This window comes from Petaurus breviceps, unplaced genomic scaffold (genome assembly GCF_028583685.1).
Source record: "Petaurus breviceps papuanus isolate PSGF00001 unplaced genomic scaffold, PetGlider_PUasm1.0 138, whole genome shotgun sequence".
Taxonomy (NCBI): domain Eukaryota; kingdom Metazoa; phylum Chordata; class Mammalia; order Diprotodontia; family Petauridae; genus Petaurus; species Petaurus breviceps.
The window spans coordinates 14,270,766-14,287,807 of NW_027185694.1; the positions used below are offsets into that span (position 1 = coordinate 14,270,766).

Genomic DNA, 17,042 nt, shown 5'->3' on the forward strand with positions numbered 1-17,042 from the left:
ATGGGGTTGGGGCAAATCATTTCCTATCTGTGGGAGTTGGTGTCTTCATTTTTAGAATGAAGAGGCTGCACTCAATAATCTTTAAGGTCTCTCTCAGCTTTGTGATACTATGAAATCACCTGAAAAAAATGTAACTTTAATTTTATGCCTCAAAACTGTCCATTTTGTGTTCTGTGATTTGCTTCTATCTCTTGCTTGGTAATGAACTTTTTCCTTATCTGTCCTTGTGAAAATTACTTTCCTACTCATGGGGAAGATAATACACAGATATATAGGTATATAAAATACACACATAAAATAGATACAAGACAATCTTGTGGGGAAAACTATCATGGCCAGTCTTGGACTTGGAGAAGAGACCGAGGACAAGTACCTCCCTCCTTTCCTTAGACAACTAAGAGACTACTGATGTAGAACGCAGCATTCATTGTCAAGCATGATCATTCTGTCAGCTGGTTTTACTTAACTTTTTCTTTAAAAGGGAAGCTCATTCTGGAGGCTACTCCCCAAAGTCGCATTGCTCAAGAAATCTTCCTTCTCTGCTAGAACTATATTACGGGCATATGCTGCTTAGAAAATCTTCCTTCCTTTCACAAACTTAAAAGACCATGGTTTTAAACCCCTGCTCTCTGGCCACATGAACAAGCACGTGCCTAACTCTTTTGTGTATTTTGGCAAGAATTCTTCCTGTTCCACCACTACCCCAGATGTTGCTATCTCTTGGACTGGAAAAGTACACAATCAGTCAGGTGATCAATCCACAAGTGTTTAATAGGATCCTACTATGTGCCAAGTGACGAACTCTCTTTTCAGGTCAAGTGGGCAAGAAAGCTGTGTGTGAGGATGTTATGAAATCAGGCTGGAGATGTAACATGAATATCTTGTAACTTCCCTATAATAACGATTACAAATGTTATCTAATCAGAGACTGCTTATATATAAACTGTTATCTGAGAGGAAGCTAGTGATCTCATTGAGAACGAAATGCATTTAAACTCCCCTTGGGTATTAGGATGGTAAACAAATCAATGCTTATAAAATACTATTGAGATCCTGGAAGCACTGAGATTTTTCCATAACATAGGCAATGAAACCCACGTGTCAAAGTTTTTTTTTTCTGTGATGTCTAGGACTTTAACTACCCTCCACAGTCCTTATCTTACCCTACCCCACCCTTCTACCCCAAAATATCAACTTCATTTGATACTTAAAGCTGTTATACACCTGCTGGGCTTGGTGGTGCACATCTCTAATCCCTGCTGCTGGGGAGTCTGAGGCTGGCGGGTTGCTTATGCTTAGGAGTTCTGAGCTACAGTATGGCTAAAGCCAGTCAGGCATCCACACTAAGTCTGGCACCAACATGGGGGAGCCTCTGGAAAGGGGTGAACAGGCTCAAGGCAGAAATGGAGTGGGTTAAAGCTTCTGTGATCAATAGGATGTTGGGGACCAAGAGTGGCCACTGCACTTCCAGTCTAGGAGAAATGGGGAGACTCAGGCTCACAATAAATAAATAATGAATAGAATAAGATAAAGTAAACTAAACCCTCTTACCTCTACTGAAAGGTCTCAGTAACCCACATTCTGACTAGTAAGTCATTGAGTTCTTGGACTTGAATAGATACATAAAAGTCATTCAGTCCATCTCTGTATCTTCAAATGAATCTCATTTTAAAATCACTCATCCCCCTGAAAAGAGCACTATTTACTCTTTTCTTAACAATATCCAAATAAAGGATTTAATTAACCTGGATGATTATTAAAAACAACACATTGAGGGAGGAGGGAAGGGAGGGAGAAAAATTTAGATCTCAAAATCTCATCAAAAATGAATGTCAAAAACTACCTTTACACGTAATTGAGAAAAACAAAATTGCATTTAAAATAATAATAATAAACCACATTGAGATCTTTTGAACAGTCAAAATTAAACTGGGAGACTATGGCAGAAAAAAATCGAGCTGTTTCTTAACTGATCACCAACAAAGCCAATCTTGAGTTCATCTAAAAGTGCACAGCAGCTCATGTTTTGAGTGTATCCTGCCCTTATGTGCCTGGCATACAGGAAGGACTGAATAATCGCCAGCAGATGAACTGACAGTGGGTTCCCTTGGACCCACTACCAAATAATGCTGGTAAAGGGAGTTGTGTTGTTTGTAGCCTAAATAGGTAAGAAAAAGACACATAAAAGAAAGCTACAGAGATGAGCACCAGGGAGTCCTGGGTCTGCTTGCAAGTGTTGCTCCTCATTCTGATTCTCCCCAAACTTCTGGGATTCATCCCCTTGGGAAACACGGCCATTTCCCCTGGACTGCTTGTTGCTACAGATGTTATGCATTGTGTTTCTGAAAACAAAACAAGAACAAAAGGAAAGTGAAAAGAGTCTCAAATTTAACCAAGATCCTTGAGCATAGGAACAAACAATGCAGCATACAGAGCAGATGTTCAAAAAATATTTTTTAAAATGTGAGAATGAAAAAGGAAGCATCCATTTGGAAAGACACCTTTTTTTCTTATCAAGGGCCAATGGCCTAGAGAAAAAGTCACATTTAGTCAGCCAACAGCATTTACTAAGCACTATATGCGAGGTACTGAGCCAAGTGCTGGGGTACAAAGAAGGCAAAAACAGTCCCTTGCTCTCAAGGAGCTTATATTCTGATGGAGAAAAGAAAAAAAAGAAAAATATTAGAAGTCAAAGCTAGAGTAGCTTAGGGGACTGGGAAAGGACCCCCTGCAGAAGGAGGCATTTGAGCTGAGTCTTGAAGAAAGTCTGGGAATGTAAGAGTTGGAGGTGAGGAATAAGAGTGTTCCAGGCACAGGGTACAGCGAATGTAAAGCACTGAAAGGAGGCCAGTGTAGATGGCCAATGTACAGAGTGCACAGAGTAAAGGGACATAATGGGGATTTAAAGTGAAGTGGTAAGAAGGGGTCAGGGTATAAAAAGCTTTAAATGCCAAACAGAGGACAAATTTAATCAAGACCCTAAAGTGTAGGAACAAACAATGCAACATACAGAGTAGATGTTCAAAAAATATTTTAAATTTAAATTAGGTCCTGGAGGTAATAGGGAGTCACTGGAATTCATAGAGGAATGGCTGCCATGGTCTGACAAATGCTTTGGTAGCTGAGTGGAGGATGGACTGCAAAGGGGAAAGACCTGAGCTTACTAGCTTTCTGAACATGGGCAAATCACTGAACCTCTTAATGTACAAGGAAATTAATACTCTTAAGTTAGGGATGAAAGGCCAAACTGCATCATCTGTGGAAGAATTTTTCACACCAGGATTTCCTTACATTGATGAACCCACAGATCTGAATTCTTTAAAAAAAAGTTTTCTGTAATTTGCTACTTATCATTTATTTAGAAACAGACAATTTTGGTAACAGAATAGTAAAATAACTGCTACAGTAATTAATCAATGAAGAATGGATTTTTAATTAGGTGAGACTGGGTTTGAATCTCATTACTCGTGCTCATTAGTGGTGTGATCCCTGGACAGGTCATTTCCCTTTTTTTTTTTTGAGGGCAATTAGGGTTAAGTGACTTGCCCAAGGTCACAAGGCTAGTAAGTATTAAGTGTCTTGAGGCCGCATTAGAACTCAAGTGCTCCTGACGTCAGGGCCAGTGCTCTACTCACTGCGCCACCTACCCGCCCTTAAGACAGGTCATTTAAATCCTGTGAGCTATAACTTTCTCTTAAGTAAAACTAGGGTAATAACATCTGTATCACTTACCTTAAGGTCTTATTGTGAGGTACAGATGACAGAAAGTGCAAATTGATTAAGGCACTACATGTCTGCTATTGTCATTAATAAACTATTACAGCTATTTGAATAACTGAAATGGCTTGTTATGTTGATGTAATAGGTAACTGCAAGAGCAAATTAAAGTCTAATCCCACTGAAATAAGAAGAAATGCAGGAAAACTATGACTGTGCTAATAATGTTAGATTGTATGAAAGGTGTCTGACAAATACCAGTTAGATTCAAGAAAGTCACTAAACTGTGTCTACCTTTCACCTTGTGAAAGCATCAAGGAGGTCTAAGACTAATGAAAAGGCCTTGTATGTTCCAAAATATTTATAGCAGCACTTTCTGTAGTAGCCAAGAAGTAGTAGGAAAGAAAGTGGGGGCCCATCAATCAGAGGGATGACTGAACAAATTGTGGTGTATAAGTATGATGGATCTTACTGTACCATAGGAAATGAAGAAAATGAAGAATTCAGAAGAACTTAAGGCTTACATGAACCGATGTGGAGAGAAGGACAAAGAACTAAGACAATCTGCAGTGACCAACTGAGCACCATGGTCATGCATGCCTAACGCCTCTGAGTACAGAAGTGGTGGAGAAGTATGCAAAAAGCATATTTTTAGACATGACTAAAGTCTTGATTTATTTGGGAAAGTTCCACCACACAAGAGAACCTGTCGAGCACCCTGCCATTTGTCCACTTCATCACGACACCATCAGGGACTGGCAATCTATGTGAGCACAGCTCTGGTGTAATCACAGACTCTCCGAGTTGGAAGAGTCTTCAGCAGTTACCTAGTCCAATCTACAAGGGAAGATAACGTCCCTGACAAATCATAATCCAGCCTACACCTCAAGACCTCCACCGAGGGACCTCCCTACTTCTAGGCAGGCCACTTCACTTTTGGACCATTCTGATTTTAAAGTAGCCAGGCATAAAGCCTAGAGAACCAGGCTTGGAGTAAGAAAGGCCTGGTTTCAAGTCTCTGGTTCAGCACTCTAGAGCAGAGCAGAGTAAATCCATTCCCTCTTCCATATGAGGCCACATCAAATATCTGATGATAGCTATCATATTTTCTCTCTCCACTTCTTCAAGCTAAACAACCAGTTCCTTCTCTTGATCCTCACATGGCATGAAGTTGAGACCTTCCCTGATCTGCCTTCTTCTGGATGCTGTCCAGATCACTGATATTTTTTCTTGATGAACTGGTTCTTGATGAAACTATACTGGATAGTAGCTGCTATTCCCCTTTTTATTCCAATCCTACCTTTGTGAACATGGACAAGTCTCAATCGCTCCTGGGCTATTTCTTCATCTGTAGAATGAGGGGCTGGACTACATGGCCTCTGATGTCCGTTCCAGTTTGAGAACTATGATCCTATGAAATATCCCTATAATAATGTATGTTACAGGACAAGTAGTGCTGGGTCTAGAGTCAGGAAGACTTGAATCCAAATCCAGCTTCACTTACTAGTTCTGTGTCCCTGAGCAAGTAATTTAACCTCTGCTTGTTTTAATTTCCTCAACTGTAAAATGGGGATAATGACAGCACCTATCTTGTAGGGCTGCTGTGAGGATCAAAGGAGATAACTGTGAAGTGCTTAGACCATGCCTGGGACACACTAGGTGCTATATAAATGCTTATTCCCTTGCACAAGGGCTCTCCCTCCACAATTTCAGCAACAATGGCTCAGGAATCATATCTTCAAGTTCTTTGAGCATCCTGGAATATAGTTTAGCTAAGGTTTGGTGATGCAGCTCATTGAGAGCACTTAAGTGATCTCTTATCATTTCCTCATTTATCTGGGGTTTCAGCTCTATTATTTTTTGTTCTATATTTCCTTAAAGACACTGTCTTTGTTAACTATGAACTCTATAAATGAATGCTTGACCAGCACTGTCTCAGTGTGTATGTATATAATAAGACTGCTGAGGCTTATCAATTAATAGGTTCTTGCTTAGCTACACATTCTGGAGACATGAGCAAGAGCACAGAGTACTCTTATTTCTGCAAAATCCTGAGCACTTTAGCCTTTATGTTCTTGCCCCAAATTTCCTGTAGTTTTTAATAAATGGCTTTAGGAGGAAGTGACTGTCTTATCTCCAAGGATTTCCTTCCGTTTTTTATATATATCTATGTTTTAATTTTTTCAGCTCCACTTTTAAATTGTCTTACTGACACTGGCTGGATTTACTTAAACAAGATCTGCTGGCATTAAACTATTGTTCTGCATGTAGCTATGAAAAAAACATAAATAAATCATTAGACTACAAGGAAAGCTGCAATGATGAACAATTTACCGAAACATCTACATCAGCTAAAGCTATCAATTTAAATTAAAAATAAGACAGACTTTTAGAATGATGTAATAAAGAACAAGACTGGGATTCCAGCTTGGTCTCTGACACTGTATCACATCTTCGGCACACAGCATAATGGTGTTTGCTCTCTTTGAGTTCTAGTGAGTTCTAGTCTTGAATATCCAGTCTTGAATATTCTAGTCTTGTATACCTCTGGGACAGTTTCCTCTACATGTCCCAAAGGCACCTCAAATTCTTTTTTTTTTTGGAGGGGGGAAGGCAGGGCAATTGGGCTTTAGCCACTTGCCCAAGGTTACATGCCTAGTGTTAAGTTTCTGAGGCCGAATTTGAACTCAGGTCTTCCTGACTTCAGGGCTGGTTGCTCTATTCACTGTACCGCCTAGCCACCCAGGCACCTCAAATTCAACAAGTTCAAAACAGAACTCCCCTGCTTTGATGACAGGGGATGCTAATTGAAAAGCACTGTCTAATTGGAAATGGTCTGACTAGAGACATTAAATTTAAGAAAAAATTGATGGTTAGTACTTTTTTTTTAGTTTGAGGCTTTATTTAATACAAATAACTATGTACAAAACAGATCGTTCCTTTTCTTTATGGCACTAACATGTGGGATTGTTGACTGTGATGGCCTATGGAGGTGCTCTCTCCTCCGTGACTTCATAAGAAACAATGAGCAATCTCCTCACATTAAGAATGGCTGCACGTCAGGAACATTTCTAGCTCCAACCAAAAGAACATTTCCCGACTAGCTTGGTGGCATGTGTTTTGTCCTCTTATTGATTCCATAACTAATACTGGGCATTGAGACCTGGCTCTTCAACTAATTGTACATTCCCTGACTCTTGATTTACCCAAATTCCTTTTGATCTTCACAATCGGGTTGGTGCCCAATGAACTTTTTGGTTCCCTTCTTGATTATTCTGAGCTTTGCAAGGGCTCTGAGAGTAGGCTTGATGTCAGTCAAGATAGCAGACTCCTCAAAGAACAGCATCAAGTGGAAAAGCAGGAGAAGGAACTCTGTACTCCTTCCCTTCTTTGGGAGTCCATGATTTCATCTCTGTCAACCTCCCTTCTACTAATGTAGTTCACAACCCCTTTGTAACTTAGTAGATCTATGCCTGGTTTCTTATATGTAAAATGGGGATATAACAGCACTTGCCTTTGGGATATGGTGAAGATTAAATGAGATAGTATTTGTAAAGTGTTTTACAAATTTAAAGGGCTATATAAGTGCTAGCTATTATTGTCATCATCATCATCATCATCAGCTATCATTATTTCATTGATGGCCTCTATTCAAAGCCTTGCCACCTTGATAAGAATTCTGTCCAAGAATGCAAATTCACTTTCACACCACAATGAATCACTTTAGTGGAGGACTAATACAGTCATTTTGCTGAAAGGGATAGTAAGGTCATTTCATGAAAAATGTAAACACAAGACTCAAATGGAATTTCTAGCCATACTAAAAACATTTACTCAAATTTGCTGTTCAGCTGTTTCAGTCATGTCTGACTCTTCATGACCCTATGTGGGGTTTTCTTAGCAAAGATACTGGATTAGTTTGCCATTTCCTTCTCCAGCTCATTCTGCAGATGAGGAAACTGAGGTAAATGAGGTCAAGTAATTTGCCTAGGGTCATATAGCTGGTAAATGTCTGATGTCGGATTTGAATCCAGGTCTTCTTGACTCAAGGCACAATGCTCTATATACTGCACCATCTCTTTGACTTACTCAAATTAAAATTCTTATAAGCTGATTTTAATAGCTTAATTTCATAAACCAATCTGTGACTTCATCAATCTGAGAGTTTTCTCCAACAACAAATCACAAGCCACACTTGTGAATTCTCCCTATAGAAGTCCATCGAATATGTCTTAGTACTTCTTTGATTTCTCTTAACAAGAAGAGGATACCACACTCTTGCCATTTACCATTATTCTTCACTCTTACCATGTGACCCAGTCCATATTCTCCTTCTGTCATTACATTCTTTCTTCCTTCTTCATTGTTTAGTTCTTTGGAAGCAGTGGTGTTCTAAGTCTTGCTGGCACATAGTAGCACCAATAAAGTATTTATGCTGAAAAAAAAGTCTTTGCTTTCTGGGGAAGCTCATGTTGTACCTGGCTTTCCCATCCCCCAACCTCAGCTCTCCCTCAGGGAAGTGAGTAGACCGTCAGGTTTAGCTCCGCCCTTCCCCAGTCAGCTCACCTTCACAGAGGTGGGTGGGCTTCTGGGTCAGGGACACTTGGGTTGGGGGGTGGGGAATTTTGAGGTGTGTATTGACCAATCACTGTTTTTGGCCTCTGCAAGTTTCTGCTTACAATACCTAACCGTTGGCTTCATGGTGTCCCTTTAAAAGCTGAGGCTTTACCTGGGATGGTGGGGTGGTACCTCGTCAGCTCACCATGTGGCCTGATCAGCCAACATGGCATAAAATAAAGGGTCCAATTCTAAATTGTTACTTGGGTCTTGCTCGAGTTTTCTGGGTACAACATTCAGAGCCAGTAAAAATCCTTTTTACTATTCCACAAGCAATCCAGCCAGCTCTCCTTCTCTCTGGGCCCAACTCATTGCTTATTTGTACTGTGAAATATAGATACTGTCCAACAAGGTTTGTAGGGTGTCCATTCAGATGCATGTTGAAATCTGGGAGACATTCTTGACCCACATTTGGTCTTTCCTGTTTGGAAGGTGTAATGGTAATGTAATTTTGAATTTGAAGATACCTTTTGTGTTGGCAAAAGTAGCAGGTACTTAACACTTAGTAACTGATCAAGCTTCTGATTGGGGGAACAGAAGGTATGAACTCTTGTTTCCTGTTAACTGACTAACAGGAAGGGGTTGGTGGAAGAAAGTAGGTAATACTGTGTATGTAAGAAAAGCCCCAGAGAAGCACAGCCAGAATTTCCTTGAGACCGAGATCTGGTGGAAGAGCAGCTACAGAAGAATGGACAACTGAGTCCTGAGAACTTGTGGTGGTGGAGCTTCTTCTGAACAGGATCCTAGGAGCCCAGAGCCAGGAGCCCAGGAGCCCGGAATCCGGAGCCAGAAGCCCTGGAGCCAGGAGCCCAGGTGACTGAAACATGACTGGGATACTGAGACTTTGTTTGTTTGTTTACAGCTCAGTTGAGCCTTGAATTCCCTGGAGCAGAAATGGTGAGGAATCTGACATGGACCAGATCTATGAAGTTAAATGTGGAGCAGAACCTGCACAGAGAGTTGGTCAAGGAACTGGGAGCTGTCTGCCACTGAATCCAGGTAGAATCTGGGACCATGGAAGGGGATCCAGGGAATCTGAGAACAGGCCTCAAGTCGAGATGAAAAGACCTCTTCTTGGGTACTGAGTAATTATGAAATTATAGTTTACTAGTGACCTAAGAGGTGGAGGGTTTTGTATATGATACTTAGTAAGACTTTGCTGAATAAGTGAGGATTGTACTTTTGAGTACTTTGACTATTACTGATAAGTGACTGATTAAATTAATCAAGACTTTGCCCCAAGAGCTAAGACTCTGACTGTGGTACTTTGATACTACTGATAAGTGACTGATTGAGTTAACTTAGAGTGACTATTTTACTTTGAGACTATGTTGTGAATATTATATTGTGATTTTCTGTGCTAAGCTGTAATATGGTGGATACTGTATTTTGAATTATGCTGTACCTTGATTTTCCATGGATGGTTTGCTTTTGTTATATAATAGAGTGATCACTATACTGAGTAATCACAACCTTAAAAAAGCTGTTCACAGCATCAGTTCTTCTGGAAAGTTTCTGTGCATGGCATTACAGAAGGGTAAGCCAAACTCCTTTGCCTAACTACAGATCTCTTCCTGGAGACTCTGTAGTGTCTCCCGGATTCACGCAAACAGTATGTCATTTATACACATAAGCATCTTGAAGACCTCACTATTCACAAGGAATTCTTCTATGTATCTCCTTGTTTTTTTCCCTGCCTGCTTATTATCAGAGGGTCACTAAATAGAGTTACTTTTCTTGTAACATTTAAGAATGATAAGTAAGAATGATAAGACAGCTTGTTGAAAAAGAACCTGTAAAGGGAGAATTTTGTTCTATTGAGGATTAAGAAAAGGTCATTAGATTTGGCAGTCAGACGACTGATAACCTTGAGAGAGGAGTTTCAGTTGAATTATGAGGTCAGAAGTCAGATTGCTGGAGGTTTAGAAGAGAGTGAGTAGAAGCGGAGGCACCCTGTGTAGTGGCTTTCTCAAGGAGTTTAGCAGAAAAGAGGAGGGGAGGTATAATTATTTGGGATGGTAGGATCAAAAGAGGATTTTTTAAGGATGGAGGCTATATAGGTATATTTGTAGGCAGCAGGAAAGAGACTGGTACATAGGGAAGAGACTGAAGACTAACTAGAGAGTGGGAAAGACAGAGAAGACGATCTACTGGAGAAGATGGGAAGCAATGGCTTCAAGGATGAAGGATGTACACAGAGAGGTTTGTCTTGGCAAAAAAAGGGCTACCTCTTCATACAAGGAGATTGTGGAGGAATATGTCTGAGTGATGTGAAACAAGGAGGAGAGGAAATTCTCAGTAAATGGAGTCAATGTTTTTGGTGAAATGTGAGTCAATCTCCTTAAGCTGAGAGGGTGGGAAGATATTATAATGTGGGAAGCTTTGGTGAGAGACAAGAACAGAACAGCCACTGTGGAGAGTGGTAAAACCACCTGATTACAGAGGTGTAAAAACTGCCTGCAGTGAGGGCCTAGGTGAGATGATGAAACACAAATTTCAAGTGTGCTCTGTCAGCAGAGTTTTGTGTGGACAGTTAGTTAGTAGCAGAGTCAGGATTAGAACGTGGACCTCTTGGCTCACCGACTAAGCCACACAAAGTGCTATAATTATTTTCAATTTTAGATAATATTCCTAGCTGTCACATGTAACATTTTAAGATCTGCCCTATGACTTAGGCCAACTATCTCATTTGATCCTCAGGTGGGTGCGACGGGGATTATTATCCCCATTTTACAGATAAGGAAACTGAGGAACCTCAGAGAGATTAATTATCTTGCCCATGTTCCTACTGCTAGTCAGTGCCTGATGTCTTATCAAGTCCACATTTTCTTGATTCCACATCTAGCACTCTTGGCATTACATTTGTTGCTGTTGTCATTAATTGCTCAATTGTTCTAAGTCTTTGTGATTCTGCATGGAGTTTTCTTGGTAAAGATACTGGAGTGGATTGTCATTTCCTCCTTCCATTGCACTACCAAATTATAAGTTTGCTCATTCAGATAAATGTTTAGTAAGTATCTATCATATGCTTGGTGCTATGGAGGATATAAAAAAAGACAGTCTTTGCCCTCATGAGTTTATAATCTAGCAATGGAGGTAACACACGGATGAATAAATACAAGTTACTAGGAAGAATGTTTAATTGAAGATAGGCAGAAAGTGTTCTGGCATTTTAGCAGAAATTATTTCTGGTTAAGAGAAGGTAAGCGAAAACATCATGGTCAAGACGGCATTGAACAAGATGGCCTGGAGGATGTATAAGACAAACAGAGCTGGAACAGGTGAGACAACAATTCCGGGTGAAGTGAATCATGGGAGTAACACGAAGAAGAGGGAGAATGAAGGGCGTGTTTAAGGAATGGCAGGTGATCAGCAAGCAAGGTACTGTGTGCTAGGCACTGTGGTTGTGAGTATTGTTGGAACAGGGGTGGGTAAAAGAAAGCAGTGTGAGATAAGGCTGAAAGAGCAGGTTAGAGCTGAATTGTAGCAAACCATAAATGCCAGCCTAAGGAGCTTATACTTCCTTCAGTAGGCCTTAGGGTGTTACAGGAGGAGAGAGCTGCAGAAGTGTTTAAAATGATGAGAAAGGAGCATTAGGAAGATTACTGTGACAGCATGGATGAATTGGCAGGGAAAGTGACCAAAAGCATATAGAACCAGTTAGAGGGTTAGTCTAAGAATCAAGGCCAGAGGTGATGAGGGCCCAAACTGGGTTGGTGGCAGTAGAAATCGACAGATGGGATAAATACTGAAATATTCAGGAGAAATAAATGAAAGTAAAGAGTGGCTGTTGTTCAGGGAAAATAATAATAATTCATAATTTTATACAGTGCTTTAAGGTTTGCAAAGTGTTCTCACAACAACTAAATAAGGTATTTTATTGTATTCATTCCCATTTTAAAGATGAACAAACAGGTTCTGAGAAATCAGAGGTGTTCTTAACCTGGGATCCAAGAACTTATTTTTGATATTCTGATAAATGTATTTCAATAATCAGTTTCCTTCATATGGATCTTATTTCATGCAAATAAAAAACATTATTCAGAGAATAATGACACAAAAAACGGTTAAGATCTGCTGGGTTAAGGAATTCTTCATGGTCACATAGCTAGTGTCTAAGAGAGAATCTGAACCCAGATCTTCTCATTCCAAGCCCGGTGCATTATCCTACCTTCTCACTCCAAGATCTGAATTGTGTTCATTTTTATTTTTCTAATGCTTACTTTGCTACCCTGAAGTTTTGATAGTTTGTCTACTAGTAATTATAACTATAGCAAATGAAAGTAATACTGACAACAATAATAGCTAGCATTTATATAGCACTCTGCTAAGTGCTTCACAATTATGATCTCATTTAACCCTCCAACAATTTTATCCCCATTTTACAGATGAGGAGACTGAGGCAAACAGAGGTTAAATGATTTGCCCAAGGTTACACAGCTAGTGTCTGAGGCAAGATTTGAATTCAGATCTTCCTGACTCCAGTCCCAGGGCACCACCCAGCTGCAGCTGTAAAGTTCATTTAACATAAGCAGGTTTTAGCACTATCAGAAGGTACCAGTCTCTAGGTTAGTTATTCCAATTCCCTAAACACTTACTGTATTTCAGTTCTCAGGTGTTTGAGGGAAATATTCTGGAGGGTAGTGGGCATCTCTGGAACTGGCTGAGAAGCAGCTGCTATGCCTACTAGTCCAGTTGGTGTTTTCACAGGGCAGAAAAACTCATCAGTTTCTGCATTATCTGGCTCTAGAGAACAAAAGAAAAGTGAAACAAATGGACTCAATGTTACAGGGCTTTGAAAAGCTCATGTTTAGATTCATGTTGAATGGTAATGTTTTTATCTGCTTGGCTTTCCTTTGAGAGGCTGTCCATGCACCTATTCCTCCTGATCCACGAGGCAGAAGCAGGGGCTTGGACCCTCTGCTCCCCAGTGAGACCTCCAGACTGCTACCAGCCTCAACAATGCTTCTTTTTTCCAAGTTTATGGCATTCCCCCATCTTCAGAACTGCAGCTACCTTCCTGACTTTCCTCAATGACTTTAGTGCCTGGTTCACAGTTCTCTTCTCCTCCATGCCTTGGCTATTATCCTCCCATAATCAATATTCATGGGAATTACACTTCTTACTAGCTAACCTCTACAGTCACACACCAGCAGAGCCATTCTTTAGACCTGACCATTATGTGGCACTGTATGCTCTAAAATCCTGAATTCAAAAATCACTTAGACAACAATCTCTTCTCCCACCACTCCAACTCCCTCACACTAAACCCGCGCCTTGCCCAGTGCTTGCATTCCTCATCTCTAGTCCGACTTCCTCCAGTCTATCGTCTCCTTTCAATTCCCTCCCTCTCCCTTCACCTCCCTCTTGGCTTCACTTATCCCCTTCCTCAGTCTTAACTTAATGGTCAGCTACTTCAAAAATTCCCTAGCCACAAATTAGACTATATCGTCCCTCTGACCTTCTTTGATTCCTATTCAGCTATTACTCTTCAGCTCTGGTTTACCTCCTTAATTTGATCTTGCTGCTGAGTGTTGATAGATAAGATCTCAAAATTGACCCAACTTTATTTATGATAAATTTGTCAGTCAGTCAACAAGTATTTATTAAGTGTTTACTTGGGGCTAAAACCTGGGGATACAACAACAACAAAAAGCTAAATACAAGAAGCTCACATAGTACTGGGGGAGAAAACATGCAAACAAACTATGTACATGTCATATACATACGGAGTCAATGGGAGGTAATCTCAAAAGGAAGGCATGACTGACCAGTAAGGGGAGGCATGAGAGGTGAAGAGGGGACCAAGAAAGACCTTTGGCAGAAGTTGGGATTTCAGTAGAATCTTGAAGGAAGCTAGGGAATCCAGGCAGTGGAGATGAGGAAGGAGAGCATTCCAAGCATGAGACACAAGCAGAAAGAGGTAGTGAGCTGGGAGAAGGGTCACGTGTGAGGAACAAGAAGGACAGTAAAGCGGGATGGTTGACTAGGTGTAGGGGATTCAACTTTGAAAGACTGGAAAGATAGGAAGGGACCAGCTTGTGAAGGGCTTTAAAAGCCAAATAAAGGATTTCCCATTTGGCCCTGGAAATAAGAGGGAGTCAATGGATTTTATCTCATAGTTGGGGGACACAGTCGGGTGTGCTTTAGGAAAATCACTTTGGCAGCTGTGAGGAGATGGACTGACGTGGAAAAACACTGGATGCAGCAACACCAACCAGCAGACTGCTGCAGTGGTCCAGGTGGGGGTGATGAACACCTGTATCAGGGGCGTGGCTGTGAGAGGAGAGAAAGGATGTAGAGAATTATATATGTGTGTGTGTGTATACATACATATATATGTGATTGGTTGTGAAGGTAGAAACAATAAGGCCTGGCAATAGTCTGGATGTGGTGAACCTAAGATGAAATCTGGTTGACAAAAATAGGAAGTCTGACCGAGGGGAAGGTTTTGTGGGAAAGATAGACTCTATTTTGGACACATTAACCTCAACTATACACTCCCACTCACTGCTACTCAGAAACCCTTTAATTCTATTCTTATCAGTTCACAATCTACGTTTCCACAATTGGTCTGAATGTCTTTCAGTCTCTTCTCAAGTCTAAAATTCCTCTCTATCCTTTATGCTCAATGACATCATTTTTCCTGATAGAAATCAAGGTCATCTTCTGTGATCTCTTTTGACTTATCATACCTTAAAACTCCTAAGTACTTTCACTTTTTCCCTCTTTCCTCCCTCTAGTTTCAGAGGAAGAGGTGTCACTACTTGTTGGCATTATCCCTAACTGCTTCCTGCTGCCTTATCCATTATTCAACCTCTCTTTCCTGTGTATCTCCTGATTCCTTCTCAGCTTGCTATAGCAATGCTCAGGTTTCCCTATCCTTCACACACACACACACACACACACACACACACACACACACACCCCCCCTCTCTTTCCTTGACCATTCTATTCCCATCAATGCCTTCTTATGCTGGTTACCAAATAAAATCATCTTTAGGCTGTCAAAGCTCTTCATAACTGACTGCCTTTCTACATTTGCAGTCTTATGACTATCTTTTACATGCACTAAGCTACAGAAAAACTGCTACTTGCTGTCCCTTTTACATACCTTCAGACACTACTTACTGCTTCTGTGCTCTCCTGTGCCCTTTGTCTGGGGTGCCCTTTTCTTACTTATGACTTTTGAAAGATTATCCATCCTTAAAAACCTTGCTCAAATGCTGGTTCTGTTCCTCAATATTTCAGTGACCATGGGCAAGTCACTTAAATTCCCTGGGTCAGGGGCGGCTAGGTGGTGCAGTGAATTGAGCACCGGCTCTGGAGTCAGAAGGACCCGAGTTTAAATCCGGCCTCAGACACTTAACACAAAATCTAGCCGTGTGACCTTGGGCAACTGCCCTCCAAAAAGCAAAAACAAACAAACAAAAAAATTCCTTGGGCCACAGCTTCCTCTTCTATAAAATGAGGGCACTGGACCACAGGATCTCTAAAGTCCTTTGAAGCTGTAGATCTATAATTCTATGAGCCTCCATGGAGTCTTCATTGATCAACCATGTTTCTTGTGCCTTGGAAGCTGAAGTCGTGGTCCCACTCCCATTAATCACATAAAACCCAGTTTCTTCTGCAATCTCCCCAAAGTGCTCCTGTAACCTCTCCTAGCTCATCTCTATCACTGTCCCCTATGGGCAAAACCGGAAAGTTCTTGAGTCTCATCATAAGCTGTCAGGAACTGAGGAGTTTATCTCCCATTTTCTCCCTTTATCATCATGGTATTCCTTAAAACATTATTCCACTTGCAGTGCTTCTCTAAACCATAAAGTATTTTACCAGATGTGAGGGCTGGTTTACCTCTGCTCCCATTGGGCCTACTCTAGTTGACACTAAATGTTTATTAGCACAGCAGACGCATCCAGTTTCTGATCTACTTTCACATTTCTCAATATCTATTACTCTAGGAATCTAATATCTGTGGAATGAAATGATTGGTGGGAAGGAACTCTTTGTTATCAAGGTTACAGTCAAAATTTGAAAGCACCATCTAGGACTCCAAAACCTGATTCTAGTAAAAACCTACTAGCAGAACCTGAAGACCTCCAAACCCCTCGTTTCTCTCACTTTACCCTCTTTAACCCTTCATTTTTGGTAGCTGCTTCTTTTATGCTTTTCTGGCTGTTATGCCTTCTTTCATATCCTACATTTCAACATTCATTTACTCAACAAGCATTTATTAGATGCCCAACATATTATGTCACTGTGCTGAGATGCTGAAGGAGACATAACAATAAATAAGCCTAGTGTTCCTGACCTCAAGGAGCTTATTTAAACATTCCCTCAAGGTTTTATTCTTAACCTTTTCTTGTCTCTCCATACACTCTCTTTCACTGATCTTATTTATTCTATTGGTTTCAGTTATTATTATTGTTGCTGTTGTTATTATTCCACCTATGTAGATGATTCATATACTTTTATTTTAAATTGTGAGCTCTCTCTCTCTCTCTCTCTCTGAGCTCTATCGCCTGGTGATGTAGGGGCTATCGTCGGTAGAATATTTGTGCATGCATGACACAGAGGCACCTGAAATTCAACATAAATCTTAAGGCTATAGAAAGATATAGAGGAGAGTAAACTATATACAAATGGATTTTCTGTCCAGAAACAGGTAAAAGAGATGAGGTAAGTGGTATAAATTCCTAGTTGGAGGA

At 40.6% G+C, this 17,042-nt stretch overlaps 1 protein-coding gene across 1 annotated transcript in view; it reads right to left on the bottom strand.

Moving 5' to 3' along the window:
• Positions 1 to 17,042, bottom strand: part of TBC1D2 (TBC1 domain family member 2) — a 62,332-nt gene that overhangs the window by 37,319 nt on the left and 7,971 nt on the right. Inside the window, exons 3-4 of the mRNA XM_069106051.1 lie at positions 12,933 to 13,080; positions 2,209 to 2,342 (exon numbers count right to left, since the gene is read on the bottom strand). Of these exons, the coding sequence (XP_068962152.1) occupies positions 2,209 to 2,342; positions 12,933 to 13,080 (282 nt within the window). The remainder of the gene's footprint in view (positions 1 to 2,208; positions 2,343 to 12,932; positions 13,081 to 17,042) is intronic.